This window comes from Orbicella faveolata, unplaced genomic scaffold (assembly GCF_042242905.1).
Source record: "Orbicella faveolata isolate gen_17 unplaced genomic scaffold, um_ofav_v1 contig_26, whole genome shotgun sequence".
Lineage (NCBI taxonomy): Eukaryota > Metazoa > Cnidaria > Anthozoa > Scleractinia > Merulinidae > Orbicella > Orbicella faveolata.
In genome coordinates this window covers 7,161,962-7,178,662 of record NW_028301554.1, presented here as the reverse complement: position 1 = coordinate 7,178,662, position 16,701 = coordinate 7,161,962, and the positions used below count along the sequence as shown (strand labels likewise).

The 16,701-nt window shown below is 38.7% G+C and overlaps 2 protein-coding genes and 1 pseudogene across 2 annotated transcripts; all 3 read right to left on the bottom strand.

Moving 5' to 3' along the window:
* Positions 1-369: 369 nt before the first annotated feature.
* LOC149107910 (adenosine receptor A3-like) lies at positions 370-1,474 on the bottom strand. Its single transcript, XM_089296158.1, has one exon. It carries the CDS (start codon positions 1,472-1,474, stop codon positions 470-472), a length of 1,005 nt encoding a protein of 334 aa, XP_089152284.1. The 3' UTR covers positions 370-469.
* Positions 1,475-7,022: 5,548 nt separating this feature from the next.
* LOC149107909 (uncharacterized) lies at positions 7,023-9,199 on the bottom strand (annotated as a pseudogene).
* Positions 9,200-13,257: 4,058 nt separating this feature from the next.
* Positions 13,258-14,442, bottom strand: LOC149107908 (adenosine receptor A3-like). The gene has a single exon (XM_089295968.1). The coding sequence runs from the start codon at positions 14,440-14,442 to the stop codon at positions 13,423-13,425; it is 1,020 nt and encodes a 339-aa protein (XP_089152094.1). The 3' UTR covers positions 13,258-13,422.
* Between the last annotated feature and the right edge of the window lie 2,259 nt (positions 14,443-16,701).

The window sequence follows — 16,701 nt, the reverse complement described above, 5'->3', positions numbered from 1 at the left end:
TGGCAGAATTAGATTGAGCTCATCGCCGTTGGCAAACAAAATGTCAGTTAGTACAAACCAGTTACATTAAACGAATCAAATTGTCCTTGCTTGTGTCATATAATAAACATCTTAGTAACCGAAATTAGTGAGCCTGTATGGGAGAATCTTGACCTCGGTCGTGTGTACAGACCTCACTGCGTTCGATCTGTACTCACGATCTCAGGTCAAGATTCTCCCATACATACCTCGTGCGCGGTTAATAAGAGCTACGTAATTTTGACCAACTGCAAAATTATTCAGCGGAATAATTATGGGTTAAGAAATCGCACACTAAACATTCCATGTATTACTGTCTTAAACTGGTTGGAAATTTGTTAAATAGTGGTTTATATGTTACATGGTCCTGAACCAAGTTCAAATTTTCTTATAGTTTAGTTGTGGCTTTACAATTCAAGAGCGTATAATCTACATCATCAATTCAGAATTTCTAAACTTTGGTATCCAGAACTTCCTGTTTAAACTTCAGCTGTAGGAGACTGTTGTCTGTTCGTAAAGTTCTGAGCTCTGTCGCCGGAGTCTTGTTACTTCTTCTATTAATATTTACCATGTTTGGGGCAGCCGCTGGTCTTCTTAACCAGCACAAAACCAGGCCTTCTCTAAACTCAGGTATTCTTAATGCGTACACAACTGGATTTGCAAACGAATTGGAGTAATTTGTAACGTTCACCAGATCATAAAACTTCCACGGTATTTGGACATCATACACAGAAATTAAACCGTTCAAAATAACTAAAGGGATCCAGCACAGCAAAGCAAGAATAGACACAAATAGCAAGGTCTTTGTTAAGCGTTTGTTTCGCGAGTCTCTGTTTTGCTGTTGTGAAGCGATATTTCCGCGTCGAAACTTTTTCCAAATGCCGATGTTACTGCCACATATGATGAATGTTATAATCATGACGTATGGCATCCAATAATACATAGAACGTTTTAATGAAAACAAGAGGGCGGTGACGACGACAGTCAGTGCCCACACAGTAAAAATAATAATACGGTATGCTCGCATTGACAGTGTTCGGTGCTTAAACGACCAGTAAATGGCGTAAAATCTCTCACCAGATATGAAAGCTGCAGAAATTAACGACGCCTGCGACAAAAAGGTATCAACGATTGCGTAGAAAATTGACAAAGACATCGACCAACCACCTTTCCAAAGTTCAAAACTGTAATCAACGATGTAAATGTAGAGCGGTAGGGACACAGTTCCTAACATCAGGTCAGCAAACGCCATATTGATGACTGGAAACAAACTTCTCTTACGAAGTCTCCTGGCTACTGCAAACAGAACAACGGTGAGCAAGTTTCCTACAACAATAAATACAAATATCAAAATAAATGCGGCGCACAATGCGATGCCTTCTGCCTTGGAAGGAACAATTCTTGATGGACCAGTCGCGTTCTCTGAGCTATTTGTAGCTGCTTCTGTTCTCATCATATTTCAGTTTCACTGAACGATTGAAACGTCGATTAAACTTTGCCGATAACAACGTATCGTTACTTGATGAGGAAAATAGGAGGTCTGTAAACCGCAAGATACGAGAATGAGGAGCGAGTGACAGATCATGACCAAATTTGTAGCTTTTTGACCGTTTTAAGACCAATCATCGTGGACTTATCTTTCACATGACATGTCTCAGTTGACTTAAAACTGACGCAACCTGTCAAGACATATTTTAAAGAAAAGTTTTAGAATGATTATATTGCCATAATTCGTGACTAAGATGCGTCATCCATCAAGAAGTTTGCATCATGTTCCTCAGATTTGACGGGTTGATCAACACAGAAGCATCTGTTATGTTTTTTTTTTTCTCTTGATTTTTAAGTAAAGGTTTCAAATGATGATTAGTATGTTTTGCTTCAATTTATTTCCTTAAAACAGTGAATGAGTAAGCTTGTTGTTCATATACTCCATGGTGGTTTTACGGAAAAGTTTGTAAAGACCTGACGGTTATCTCAAAGGTGTGTAAATAGTTCACTTTAATAAAACTGCACAATTAATTTCCCCAAGCATTAAGCAGGAAGTTGATTGTAAAAAATAGTTTGAGAAGGTTAATTTTGACAGAAAGCAAGGTGTAAGTGCTGTATCGTGACGAGGAAACAGCTCATGCGCAAAACCGTGGGCGTTTACCTAACTACGTTTGACGGCACCAAGTGGCACACTGTCAACTTTTTCCTTGATGTACGCCAATTATTAATGGTTAACCAATCAAAAGTCCACAGCTTTTATGAAGTGTTCTTGTTAGACTGAATTTGAATTCTTCAAATGGTTAGAAACTATTGGCTTAAAAAACCCAGTATGAAATATATAAATTTTTGCAAAAAAATGCAATGGAAGTCCTCAATCAAAATAGCCCCCATTTCTGAGGATTTCTGATTATTTAAAATTCCTAATGAGTTTGGTATTCAACTTAACATTAAAGGAATTAGTGCTCGGGTACCGTGAAAAACGGTAGTACATTTGTTTAAATTTACATGGAAACGTCACAGAACTGCATCTTGAGACAGGTTCTTACTTAAATTCTGGGGATATTGTGAATTTTCATCTGCACTTCCGCGGATTTGTAAGTCTCACTCTATTTTATTTTATTAGCCAATTATTCTTTGAGGTAAAAAGGAAGGCAGAATAGCCTAATAAACAGCTGGGTAAGTCATTAATAATTTAATACATGTAGTTGCTTGGTTTGTGTGGATACTTACTTTTTATAGTTCATGGAGTTCTTCAGTAATCCATTGAAATTGGGGGTCTTCGACGTTTTTCTGTTTTAAAAATACATGTATAAAGTGATTTACATCTCTAGAGAGATTTATAGGTGAAATCAGGAGATATATCCACCAGACCTACTGTAGCTTTTTAATTTTACTTTGTTCGAAAATTGCCATTTGCGACAAGGTAATCATCGATATTTAGTCTCTGACGGCGCACGAAATTAAAAATATCAATTTGAAAGGGAGATGTTTGCCTTTCGAACTTTAAAAAAGAATAAGGAACAGAATCATATTTACTCAATGTCCCGTTTGATATTGAATTTCCAAGAGGTATTTATCTTCTTGGACAACCATACCTTACAGCTTAAGAAGCTGTCCGTGTAAGAACCGACCACTCGATTTTCGGCCGAAAAGAGAATTACTGCGAATTTTCTGTGTGAAACAGTTAGTCCATATGATAAACAAAAATAACAATAATTTGGCTTTAAGTGCTATTTTTCAATATTTCTGGCGACGATTTCCGAGTACGGTCCAAAACCGTAAAACCGTTCTGTTTCGAGTCAAATTTAGGCGTTGCGCGGAAGGAGCTGAAAAATTACGCTTTTACTGAAATACAATAAAACTTACATATGATTTCATTTCATGTTTTTTCTTTCGATTAACGGTAAAATATTTAAAATCGGGCAGAAGAAAAATTAATTATGATTTTTTGAAAATGCCCCACAGAAGGCCTTCGCAAAATTTTAGCGGGCATGTTGCTGGTTGAAGGAGTGTTTCTCAAAAGTATAACGTGACCTGGAGTCCTGATCAATATCCATGTCTAGTACTAGGGCTAGTGTACCGAGAACTGGAAAAAAAACTTTGGGCACTAACCTTTTGGAACTACAGGAGTTTGATCAACATAGCTAATTTCAGACGTGAAAGCTTGCCTGCCACAATTTCGAACCGATTATTGTTCTTAAGTTCCCCATATAAATTCTTAAGAGCAGCTTCGCCTAAATATCAACTAGACTTGGAAATAGCGAAAAAATCGAATTTCTTCAAACTCGCCCACAATGAAGCCCTACGGGCACTAGTTACAAAAATATCGTTTTAAGTTCGATAAATCAAAAATTATTTTTTTCCGCAATTTTTTCGTTTCGATGCCCCAAATCGGCCAAAATCCATCGAAAATGAGCGGCATATCCAGAGGCTCGTAAACTCAAAAGCAAAAATCTTCATTACAAACTGATTGCACGTCGTATTTGTACTTCCTTTCTTGTCTATTCAGAGCTAAATAGATCGTGATTTGATTAGAACTTAAATATTTGACGAATTTTTTAAGTTAACGACCCAAGACAGCTTTACAAGAGGTCTACATTTAGCCTATTTTCAAATGCTAAAAAGGCGTTCTGGTACACGGCTTTCCCCAAAACGACTAGTTTGGTCTGAAAGAGCATTGTTTCTTCTTCAAATTAGTGAAATAAAATTTTTGGGTAAATAAAATCGCGAGCGCTGAGATAGCGAACTAAATGCAGCACTTCGTCCTGAAAACGTGACCTTTGACCCGAGGGTAACGAAACCGATTACTGCAAGAAAACCCGGAAGAAAAGCAAACGCTTCGTTATTTTAAAACAATTTCTAGTCATATCTCTCCGAAACCATGATTGCAAGAAACTATGTCCAGATATGAAATCTTGCAGGGTCAAAGACGGGGCTAAAGGGCGCATTTTGACACAATAACTTTGTTTGCTGAGAATTGAAGTCAATGACCGTTAACGAATTCCAGTGAAATTTGCAAACTTGAAGTATGTTAGCCGATACTTACCTGAATATTTATATTTATAGAAGAGTCGTCTTCTAGGATTAACCTTCAAAAGAAGCTGGACCCCGATTGGGAAACCTCTAAAAGAAGAAATGTTTAATGTTCCGTGACCTGCCCGCTGCTATAAATTAGCTTAAATTCCATGCACATGCCGACCGCATGTTTGTCGTAAAACTCACTTAACTCCACTGACAGTTTCCATGGGTAACCCCAAAATAAACAATCCCCAAAAATGTAAAGTGAAATTGGCTGTCTTGATGAACAGTTAGAAGCTAGAGTCAAGTTCCATTACCTTTAAAAAGTGCTTGATTTTATTTGTTTGCGTCGACTTTGTTCACTACTCTCACGTTCGAATGCCGCGAATCGGTCACGCCAAAACGGTGCAGACCGTGCAGACTGCAGACACTTGTTTGGGCTTTTCATTGTGACTCCTTTTTTTGGGTCTGGTTACAAAATAGTATTAAATGTATCTGAAAGTTTGTCATTTATCCACAGGCTGCACAAGCGCAGTATTTGACTTTTGATTCAATAGACAAACGCGTACAAGACTTTGTATGGGAAACTTACTCAGTCTGTACGGTCTGCAGTGTTTTGGCATGACCGATACTACGCGGTATTCGAACGTGACAGTAACTACTGAGTGAACAAAGTAGAATCAAGCACTTTTAAAGGGTAATGGAACTTGACTCTAGCTTTTAACTGTTCATCAAGACAGCCAATTTCACTTTACATTTTTGGGGATTGTTTATTTTGGGGTTACCCATGGAAACTGTCAGTGGAGTTAAGTGAGTTTTACGACAAACATGCGGTCGGCATGTGCATGGAATTTAAGCTAATTTATAGCAGCGGGCAGGTCACGGAACATTAAACATTTCTTCTTTTAGAGGTTTCCCAATCGGGGTCCAGCTTCTTTTGAAGGTTAATCCTAGAAGACGACTCTTCTATAAATATAAATATTCAGGTAAGTATCGGCTAACATACTTCAAGTTTGCAAATTTCACTGGAATTCGTTAACGGTCATTGACTTCAATTCTCAGCAAACAAAGTTATTGTGTCAAAATGCGCCCTTTAGCCCCGTCTTTGACCCTGCAAGATTTCATATCTGGACATAGTTTCTTGCAATCATGGTTTCGGAGAGATATGACTAGAAATTGTTTTAAAATAACGAAGCGTTTGCTTTTCTTCCGGGTTTTCTTGCAGTAATCGGTTTCGTTACCCTCGGGTCAAAGGTCACGTTTTCAGGACGAAGTGCTGCATTTAGTTCGCTATCTCAGCGCTCGCGATTTTATTTACCCAAAAATTTTATTTCACTAATTTGAAGAAGAAACAATGCTCTTTCAGACCAAACTAGTCGTTTTGGGGAAAGCCGTGTACCAGAACGCCTTTTTAGCATTTGAAAATAGGCTAAATGTAGACCTCTTGTAAAGCTGTCTTGGGTCGTTAACTTAAAAAATTCGTCAAATATTTAAGTTCTAATCAAATCACGATCTATTTAGCTCTGAATAGACAAGAAAGGAAGTACAAATACGACGTGCAATCAGTTTGTAATGAAGATTTTTGCTTTTGAGTTTATGAGCCTCTGAATATGCCGCTCATTTTCGATGGATTTTGGCCGATTTGGGGCATCGAAACGAAAAAATTGCGGAAAAAAATAATTTTTGATTTATCGAACTTAAAACGATATTTTTGTAACTAGTGCCCGTAGGGCTTCATTGTGGGCGAGTTTGAAGAAATTCGATTTTTTCGCTATTTCCAAGTCTAGTTGATATTTAGGCGAAGCTGCTCTTAAGTGTCATTGTCGGAGAAAACCGGGCAGTACCAAAAGATCGAGGTCGGCCGTTTACATTCATCTTTTCACAGTATAAAAGCTATCCGAAAAGATTAACAACCATGACATTTTCCGAGGTAGGCGTTCGTTTTTCTTCGAGATATCGCTACATCGCGATTTTGGTCCTCAAGCGGTCTAAAATGATCGAAATTTCGGACAATTTAGATGAGCCTAAAAGGTACTTCCTACAAATTCCAGAAACTCTTATTTTCATGAGATGACATTTGTTTCCTTATTAGTTGATTGAGAAATATTAGCGGTCTTTCGCATTAATTCTACGGTTTTTCACGAGGTGCCAAATATCGCCGCCGAATCGTTAATGAGCGTGACCCAAATTTTAGCCATTTTCAGCGAGTCGTTTTTCAAAAGTGCAGCAGTTTATTTCCACAGAAAGACATTTTTGTGATGGTCTTTTGCACTGTTCTCAATATACAGTTTAGTTAAAAATTGGTATCTACAGGCAAAAAATAGTTAGCTGGACTGCAGAATAGAGTTTTTAAGCTCTGACATCGTTATTAACCTATGTAAACATTTCAAACTTGCCAAATCCTTACCATTACTTAGGCTAAATTTTCCCGCGAAAATTCTATTTTTTATATTTTGGTAAATCATGGATAACAATCGCAGAAAGTGGGTATAAGGTAATATTCTGCGCTAAAAATTTGGCGGGAAATATTTCTGACTAATGATTTTTTTTGGACTTTGCGAGACCAATTACTCCGATTTGCCTGTAGATACCAATTTTAACTAAACTGGATATTGATTTCATCGGACAAAGGATTCTATCACACACATCCTTTCCGTACTGTGGCTCGGAAGTCATACTGCGTGACAGTAAGACCAACTCGTTTCCCAGCATCTCTTACGGCCACCAAGAGGAAGTTGTTGTGGTAACAGCCTGCTTCGTCACTCCTAAGACTCCCTCGGATAATCTGGGGGTGATCCTTTTTTTACAACCTCCAGTCTGTTTTCAATGATTGATCGAGCAGACTGCATACCAGTCCTGCTGGCACGAATCAAAGATATGCGCATATGATTTCAGCTCAACCTTCCCATTGCTAGCATTCTTAGGTATTACCGTTGATATGTGCCAGTTAAGGCCTCGTTTCCCATACCAATCGGACTGCTTCTCACGATATCTAATTTGAAGAAATTTCATGGCCCCGTCCATTATTAGGATAGCTGACGTGTCATCGGCTGATCATGATCTAAGTGCATCTTGTTTTTCCTCTGCCTGGTTTATCGAACGAATAACGTGGGCTTTCCACAGCAAGATGTCTGACTTTGCGCGGTCAAAATCATATAGCAGATCCTCTCGTTGTTCTGAACTGTAAGGTGTCCAGGATGACGCTTCGAACTCCAGTCTGACATCCTGCAGTACATTCTTCATCCCTTGGCAGTCATCGCAACTGAATACGTGCTCATGAGAGCAGGGTTGCCGGAAATCGGCTTCGACAGGATCACTGGGCGCAAAATGTCGACAGTGGTCAGCGCAAGTAGAAGCACATGGCTGGCAATGTATGCGGAAGTCAGTCTTGAGATAGCGTTTTGCATCTCTGAGCTTTCTATGAACATGAAGACACCACTGTTTCTCCATTCCTCCTTTCTCAAGAGTTTCAACCAGTGTTTCAAGAGTCTGAAATCCCGCCGCGTCATCAGCTGAGGTATTGTGCAAGCCCTGGAGCGACTTACGCTGAGATGCGTCTCGAACCTCCAGGATTTTGAACAAAGTTGACCTACTCAGTGGTTCGTGACATTGTTCTTTACAATACTCCAAGTATTCTTCAATCATTGTAGATCTGGTCACTGTCCTCACAACATTAGGCATCTCTATTGTGTCGCCACTTTCGAGGATTAGTATTTTACTACCATAAGAAACGTCTTGATAGAAGTACAGTCTATTTGTAAATTCCACAAAGTGATCGACCTTACTCGTGTCAAGACGTACGCGGGGCTTGGTTGTAACTTCAGGGGTTGTACCAGGGCCGCTTAGATTAGCATGAGAGCGTGCTTGCTTTATTTCCCATGAGGATAGTTTTCCGTATGGTTGGTGAATTTTTTGCAGCATGCATGCTCATGGGATATCTATATGCGTAAAGGCTTAGTATCTGTCTCTTTAAATTCTTAGTCTTAGCGTTCTTGTACGCAGTCATAAGTACCACTAGATCACCAGGTGGCGAACCGTCAAACTTTTTCTTTGTGTAGACTGAGCCATGGAATTGAAGAGCTCGTCGCCACTATGCACCTCCAAGTGCTATTGCACTGCACACTAGCAAACAGTCTTCACTAGCCTTTTGTACAACACTCAACTGTTCTGCTTTGCTCAAGTTGTTCAAGGGGGTTTTCAAATGGGAGATAAGAGGCTCCCGTTTTGTTTCTTGTGCAGTGAGATTTGCAATCGTGTCCATAGCTGAGTTTTAAACACGAACGGTATCTGTAACTAAGGGTGTTGGAGGAAACGCGGCATCTCTTCCCGGAGTCCAGCATGGAGTGGAGGAGATATTCTGAGGAGTTGGAGGCTCACGGAATCGGGTCGAGGTGACGAGGAGGCCTATGGTTTCCATGGCAGCCTGTTTGGCAAGTCTATGAAAATGTAAAAGCAACTACATTTGTCAAGTCAAGTCACGCTATTAACAAAGGTGACGGTAAAAGTGATTTTTCACTCTTTCTTTTTCAAAACGGGTTGCACTCGCTACATACCTTTGATGGGATGTCTTGTCTTCAGGTTCCTTGGGGTACAGCCAGTCTGTTTTTTGAGCAACGTCTTCACTGTGTTGCTTCCTACTCGTTGCGCAGATTGCTAGTATTACAAAAATAAATGTTTATAAACTTCCTCATAAGGGTTTGTAAATTACCTAGAATCTGCGGCATGAAGATCACACGATTACATACCACGCCCACCTGCCCCCATCCAAAACGAAAAAACTCGTAAACCCTGACCAACCAGCCGAAAGTTGTATTGCTAAGCAACTTTGTAAAAAAATGAGCAAGTTTTGTTAATATTGTTGTTTTGAATTTTGTGTAATATTCATATTCAGAACAAACTATATTTCATTGCGGCAGGGTGTCCGATAATCTCCCAACTAGGCGCCAAAACCACACTCGTGAAATGACTCAGGAAAATGAAGTCTGTATTACCGTTAGGGCATTAAAACGTAAACAATATTCAGTGGTTACAAAATAAAATCTTCAAAGCTAAAACTTACGCGAACTAACGGGTGTAGCTTCTCCAAAGATGTTTAAAATATCCAAACATGAATCAACGAAGAAAAGCTATCCTAGTAATATTTTGTATAAGTGAATCCGTTGCGTTAATAATTTCAAATTTTGCCAACGTTTTCACAAAACTTAACCCTTCAATAGGCATTTGAAACCGCCACACAGATAAACGAAGAGCTAAAAAGAACGGAATTCGATGGTGCGTTTCAAACTTCTAATCGATAGATTTTCTTTATATTGTCAGGTAATAGTATGATCGTGTCAATTGTAATGCCATGCATCTTATCCAAATGTAACTCTGTTTGTTTGGTGCTTTATTAGCGAATACTGAATTACTGCTTGTACTCTAAATGTGAAAATGAACCACAAAATTCCCTTCACCAGATAATCCAAAAAATAATTTAATTCATCTGTTCAATTCACGAGTTTGCTACAGAGCACTTTGATATTACTCAGCGCGCACTCGATGCATGACGTGGCTTGTGAATTTGCGTGCGTGGTAAGGATGCGCAGAAACAATTAGCGCGAACGTCCTTAAAGTGCCTGTGAAGTGAAATTTTCCCCACTTTTTTCATCCTAAAATATTGAAGTCTATATTTCTCTGATTGGTAATGCTCGATTATGGGCTTCGGACAAGCGCGCAATAATTATTTTCCTGCATCGACGTTAGGTAATTCGATCAAAAGTGTGCGACATTCCACGCGCGGTCAAAATAGGCAAATTAGGACCCTTGACGTCATAAGGTGTGTAAAACTTTCCAGCCATCACAGCAGCTGAGAGAAACAAGCGAAAGAATGCCGGGAAGTATTGCAAGCGAAAGAATTGGAAGTTTTATGTTGTCGAATGGCCCATCGCGCAGAATGCCGCGACATATCCGGGACTTAAATGTAGCGTGCGCGCGAAATTTAATTATTAATTAGGCTGCCGATGGCTAAACAACAAAGAAAATGACCAGAAAATGGCCGACTACGCATACTTGTTTAGAGTTTACGTGCTTCATACTTGTGTTTCGTAGTGGTTATCATATGGCTTTTGTAGATGAGACATTGATGGAAGAAAGGAGACATTTTTTGAAATGCTACGAAAAGTGGATTTAGTCGTTTTCTTTTCCTGAATTTGGTCCATTTGAAGGAAAATATTATATGAGGAAATATTTGGAGGAAGAATTTAACTCCTTCAAAGTGCCCTTCTTAACGGTTATCATACAGCTTTGAATGTATGTTGTTAAAGGAAGCTTTATGCCAAGTTTTAACGGAAAATAATGTTTCGAAGTGGTCGTTCTGCCAACTTTCGAACACTCGTAACGATCCTTCAGCCTTCGTTTGCCTCGGAGACTAGAAGAACAATAGAGCGAAACTCTTTTGAATTTCCCGGCAGAATATTAATATATGCCAAGCTCCGCCTCCACAAACAATAGGACATACGCCGACGCTATAAGGCATTGAAATTGAGAGGTGATAAAATGTATCACTTAACCATCGTATTTAAAGTAACGCTTTGCGCGAGTTGCAATAAACGAATTTTCAGCATGTCATCTGTGCAAGAAATGCAGCGCGTTGATCGGGAGCTCTTTTTAGAGCTCATTGAATCCCCGGTCAATCCCGCTTTCTTGCACATGTCCACTCCACTGAAAGGCTACGACCCAATGTTTTATCTTCGAATAAACGGTGAGGCTCTCTGGCAGTGGCGCGTTGTCAAGGCAAAAATGATCTCAGAGAGATAAAAGAGTTAAAGGAAGCGAAGCAGAGTACTTCATCCTCAGCCGGTCTCAAAGAGATCATTTTTGATTTTCGTTGAAAAAAAGATCTCAGTGTTTTCTGAACGTCGTTTTAACATCACTTTACATGTAATTTCATCAACATAAGAAGTGTTCGGACGGCTCCCATGCGTTTTCAGTTAAAGGATAATTCTTCCACTGAATAAAATACTCTGCCTTGCCCCCTTGATTTCGTTGAGAGACTATGCGCTCAACTTCATAAATACCCATAACAACGGGCTTTTGCTTGGGTCGGTACTTATAACTGAGGCCACGATCATAAACGTCATCAAATAGTGATGCGTAAAAGCCGAGCTGTCTCGTACGCTTTGACATGTTACTCCAAAGAGGATTCTAATAACTGAATACTCGAACCTGGGCCTTTTAAATGTTTTGATCAATTAAAACGGTTCCAATTTTGAATAATTATCTCACACATGCAGTGGACAACAATGCTCACTCAGGCGTAAGACGCGCTGCGTGCCTTTGCTTTTTTGTTCGGCTCTGGATTTCAAACAGAAATGTCATTTATTTTCCTCTTCATCTTTCGAATAGATAAAGACCTGTGTTGTCTTTTAAGTCCTCGATCAACGACAGGCTACGTAAACCGATCGAGTAAAAGACTACGTCTGGTGAACTGCTTTGACCGGTCGAGTAAAAGAGGACAACGATAAAGTAGAAGAAAGTTTTATGCGCACCGTTCTTTCAATTTGGCAACGCTTTGGAAGAAGAATTTTTTGTGGGAGAACTTTTGGCTCCCGCGCTCAAACCATTTCGAGTGTGACATGTTAACAAAAAAAGTGAGAATGTCGCTGCACACGACTTTGTTGACAAAAGTCTTTGTGAAGATCGCAGGCCGCCTTTAAATTAGAGCGCTTTTGTTAGCTTATTACACCTTGGGATTTACTTCACACATCAGACCGTTTGATTGACAGCCGCCGATTCATTGACGAGAGCAGTCGGAATTCCGACAGCTAATATTTGTAATTATTATTCCGCGCATTGAAAAAATGAGCACTGCAAGTATATGTCGCGAAAGACAATAGAATTCTGCGCGATGCTGTTTTGGTGAAAAAAAAACAACACTTACACGCAAAAAACAACAAAAAAAACAACTGTGAAAACAACACTTACACGCAAGGCATTGTCATACATATGTTTCCGAAAGACGACGTCAAAAGGGCACAAGGTTTCTGATTTTTTCCAAGACATTGGCCCAAAATCTCTTCCTCATGTAATTTTGACCAACCGTAAAATTATTTAGTAGAATAATAAGCATGCCATGCCTTATTGCCTTAAACTGGTTGGAAATTTTTGAAATAGAAGTTTACATGTTACATGGTCCTGAACCAGGTTAAATATTTCTTGTAGTTTAGTTGTGGTGTACAAACGGAGTTAAGGTTATTCCTCAGAATTGCATTGCGCATCCCTACTACGCTCGATTTTTGCGTAATTAGCGTGCGTTCACGACCGCGTGCACATACACAACATATACAAAATGGTGGCTATTGCTAAACCAAACGATTTTTTAGTTTGAATGCAGGGATCACTTTTTTTCTAGACCGTGAATATAGACCAATTTCTATTGCAGAGTTTTAAACTATCACTGAAAATGAGAGCATAGCTAGTGTTTGGAAAAGATAATATGTGCTCTCAAGAAACGCCATCAAATTACTCCTTTCAATTGCTGGAGTACATTCATTGATGTTTTTCTCACTTAACTTTCTCTCTTTTTTTCTGCCCTCAAAAAGCGTTAAGTGGATGGTTCAAATGGAAACGTTTCTGAAAGGAGATAATTTCAGGAATTATGGGGTTTATTGAAGGTCTTCCTGCTCCTAAACGAATACCGGGACCCTCCTTTTTTATTTCAAAATTTAAATGCTCTTGAAATAAGCAGCCAACAGGTAAAGTTTGAAAGAAAATTTATTGCGAGTTCTATTTCAATGGAATTACCTTAAGAGACAAAATATGCGTGTAAACAAATTTATGTAGAATGCTTCCCTGATCACAGAAAACATGTTTCGCTTTACAATTCAAGATCGTCTAATCTACAACATCAACTCAGAGTTTCTAAACTTTGGTATCCAGAACTTCTTGATTAAATTTCAGCTGTAGGAGACTGTTGTCTGTTCGTAAAGTTCTGAGTTCTGTCCCCGGAATCTTGGTACTTCTTCTATTAATATTTAGCATGTTTGGCGCCGCTGGTTTTCTTAAACAGCACAAAACCAGGGCTTTTCTAAACTCAGGTATTCTTAATGCGTACACAACTGGATTTGCAAACGAATTGGAGTAATTTATAACGTTCACCAGGTCATAAAATTTCCACGGTATTTGGACATCAAAGACATAGATTAAACAGTTGAAAATAACTAAAGGGATCCAGGACACTAAAGCAAGAATAGACACAAATAGCAAGGTCTTTGTTAAGCGTTTGTTTCGCGAGTCTCTGTTTTGCTGTTGTGGAGCGATATTTCCACGTCGAAACTTTCTCCAAATGCCGATGTTACAGCCACATATGATGAATGTCATAATCAAGACGTATGGCATCCAAGAATACATAGAACGTTTAAATGAAAACAAGAAATTTGTTGCACTGACGAGGGCGGCGATAAGGAGAGTCAGTGCCCACACAGCAAAAATAATAATACGGTATGTTCGCATCGACAGTGTTCGGTGCTTAAATGGCCTGTAAATGGCATAAAATCTCTCGCCAGATATGAAAGCTGCAGAAATTAACGACAACGTCGAGAAAAAGATATCAACGATCGTGTAGAAAATTGACAAAGACTTCGGCAAACCACCTTTCCAAAGTTCAAACCTGCTCCCAACAATGTAAATGTAGCAAGGTAGCGACAGGACTCCTAACATCAGGTCAGCAAACGCCATATTGATGACTAGAAACAAACTTCTCTTACGAAAGCTCCTGTTTACTGCAAACAGAACAATGGTGAGCAAGTTTCCTACAGCAATAAATACAAATATCAAAATAAATGCGGTGCACAATGCGATGCCTTCTGCCATGGAAGGAACAATCATTGATGAACCAGTCGCGTTCTCTGAGCTATTGCTAGCTGCTTCTGTTCTCATCATATTTTGGTTTCACTGAACAATTGAAATGTCGATTAAACTTTGCCGATAATAACGTATCGTTACTTGATGGGAAAAATAAGAGTTCTGTAAACCGCAATATATGAGAAAGAGGAGCGAGTGACAGATCATGACCAAATTTGTAGTTTTTGGACCGCTTTAAGACCAATCATCGTGGACTAATCTTTCACATGACATGTCTCAGTTGACTTTAAACTGACGCAACTTGTCAAGACTTTATAGACACCCATGTGCAACTTAATACGTCTACGAGCGTGTTATGACTGCAATGTTTACCGGCTTCAACACGGACCTGAGGTTGACACTTCGGCCTTTCTGCGAAAAGAAAACGACACAGGGACTTCAAGATAGGTCCTCAATACGTGCATGTTGGGCTTGATAGTTATTCCAAATGTTATTGATCGCTTGTTAGAATTGTATTATTTCGCTCGCTAATAATGAACGTAGATTGTAACGCAGCCAGATAAACGTGGCAGGAACAAAGAATCAGCAACGGCAGGGTGCTTTTCTGTACATGACTTCAAATTGCGCCCATGAAATAAAAGCCTTACTTATTTCCCCACTTCATCATTATAACTTTTTTGCGACAAACGTCATTATGAAAAGCTTAAAACGCTTAAGATCGCTTGTTTTGTTTTTTCGTTCCAAAAATAAAACAAAACAAAAGAGTGGCCGTGTTAGTTTGAAAGACGCGAAAGAAAAATATTTTTCAGAAAAGTTTTGCAATGACTGCCATAAATCGTGACTAAGTTGCGTCATCCATCGCGAAGCTTATGTCATATTCCTCAAATTTGACGAGTCAGTGATCAACACAGAAGCATCTGTTGTTTTTTTTTTTTCCCTTGCTTTTAAGTAAAGGTTTCAAATGATGGTTGGGATGTTTTGCTTCTTTTTATTTCCTTAAAACAGTGAATGAGTAAGCTTGTTATTCATAGACTCCATAGTGGTTTTACCGAAAAGTTTGTAAAGAACTGACGGTTATCTCAAACGTGTGTAAATAGTTCCCTTCAATAAAATTGTATAATTAATTTCCCAAAACATTAAACAGGAAGTTGATTGTAAAAAAGAATTCGCAGCATCGACCGATCGATCGATAGAGGTTAATTTTAACTTAACTAATTGTAAGGTAATTTAATCGGAACAAAAGTGTGGGTTTTGTAGGGAAAGTGAAAATTAACAGCGCTAAAATATTAAAAAAAAGATTACAAAATAAAACTAATTACAACTTTGAGAACGTTTGTTATGTGAAAGCAAGTTGTAAGTACTGTGTTCTGGGATGCCTTCAATTTTCAAACGTGTCGAGGAAACAGCTAATACCCAAAGCCGAAGGAGTTAACAATGTTTGACGGCATCAATTGACATGTAGTCACCTTTTTCCTTAATATACGCCAATCATTAAAGATAAACTTAGAAATGATGGACGAATTCCTCTTAAGAAAAGCTTATATTGTGGCTTATATCTTGTATTTGTACTTTTGAACCCACAGTTATTAACAGGTCACTGAGCCTGCCTGGCTAAACGTGCTAATATATTTTGTGGAACTCGTCCGTATCTTTGACATATTTATCGCCTTGTTATTTTGTGCTCACTGCAAATAACAATCTGCTAAGTGGAATTTTTGACCCAAGGCGATTGAAAGAAAAACCGAATTAAGGCGGCAACACGAATGGACATTTCACGTTGTAAAATTTACTAATCATCCTTGTGATAACCAGGAAATTTAGTGAAAAGCTAATTTTAGGTGACAGCAGCTTTGTAAACTGTTTTTGTTATTCTGAATTTGGGTTGCTTACGCTAGTGGCCATAAAATTATAAAATTAGTTATTTCAAAGATTAAACAGGCAGCTTATAATTAAAAAGATCGCGAAGCATCGATGGATCGATCGAGGAAATTTATGCTGAGGAAACTTGGAGAATCAAGAAAAGTCTGCTCTACTAGTTACAAAAGAGAAAGCGAAACGATCCTTTATTAAAACAATAGCTTGTGCAGCTTGAAGCTCTGTTGATCACTAATTCCAATTCAGATCTATATGTACAATGCAAAATTATAATGAGGTTACTGCAACCATATTGGAGATCCATTGGAAAGTTTACACGAGAATTCTAAAGAAAATTTAAAACGCTAAAATGTTCAAAATTTAAAAAATTATCCATAAAAATAGTTTGAGAGGGTTAATTTTGACAGAAAGCAAGGTATAAGTGCTGCATCGTGACGAGGAAACAGCTCATGCGCGAAACCG

Bases quoted from the DNA above. Each gene is read 5' to 3' on its own strand.
- LOC149107910 (XM_089296158.1), bottom strand. From the start codon at position 1,474: ATGATGAGAACAGAAGCAGCTACAAATAGCTCAGAGAACGCGACTGGT.
- LOC149107908 (XM_089295968.1), bottom strand. From the start codon at position 14,442: ATGATGAGAACAGAAGCAGCTAGCAATAGCTCAGAGAACGCGACTGGT.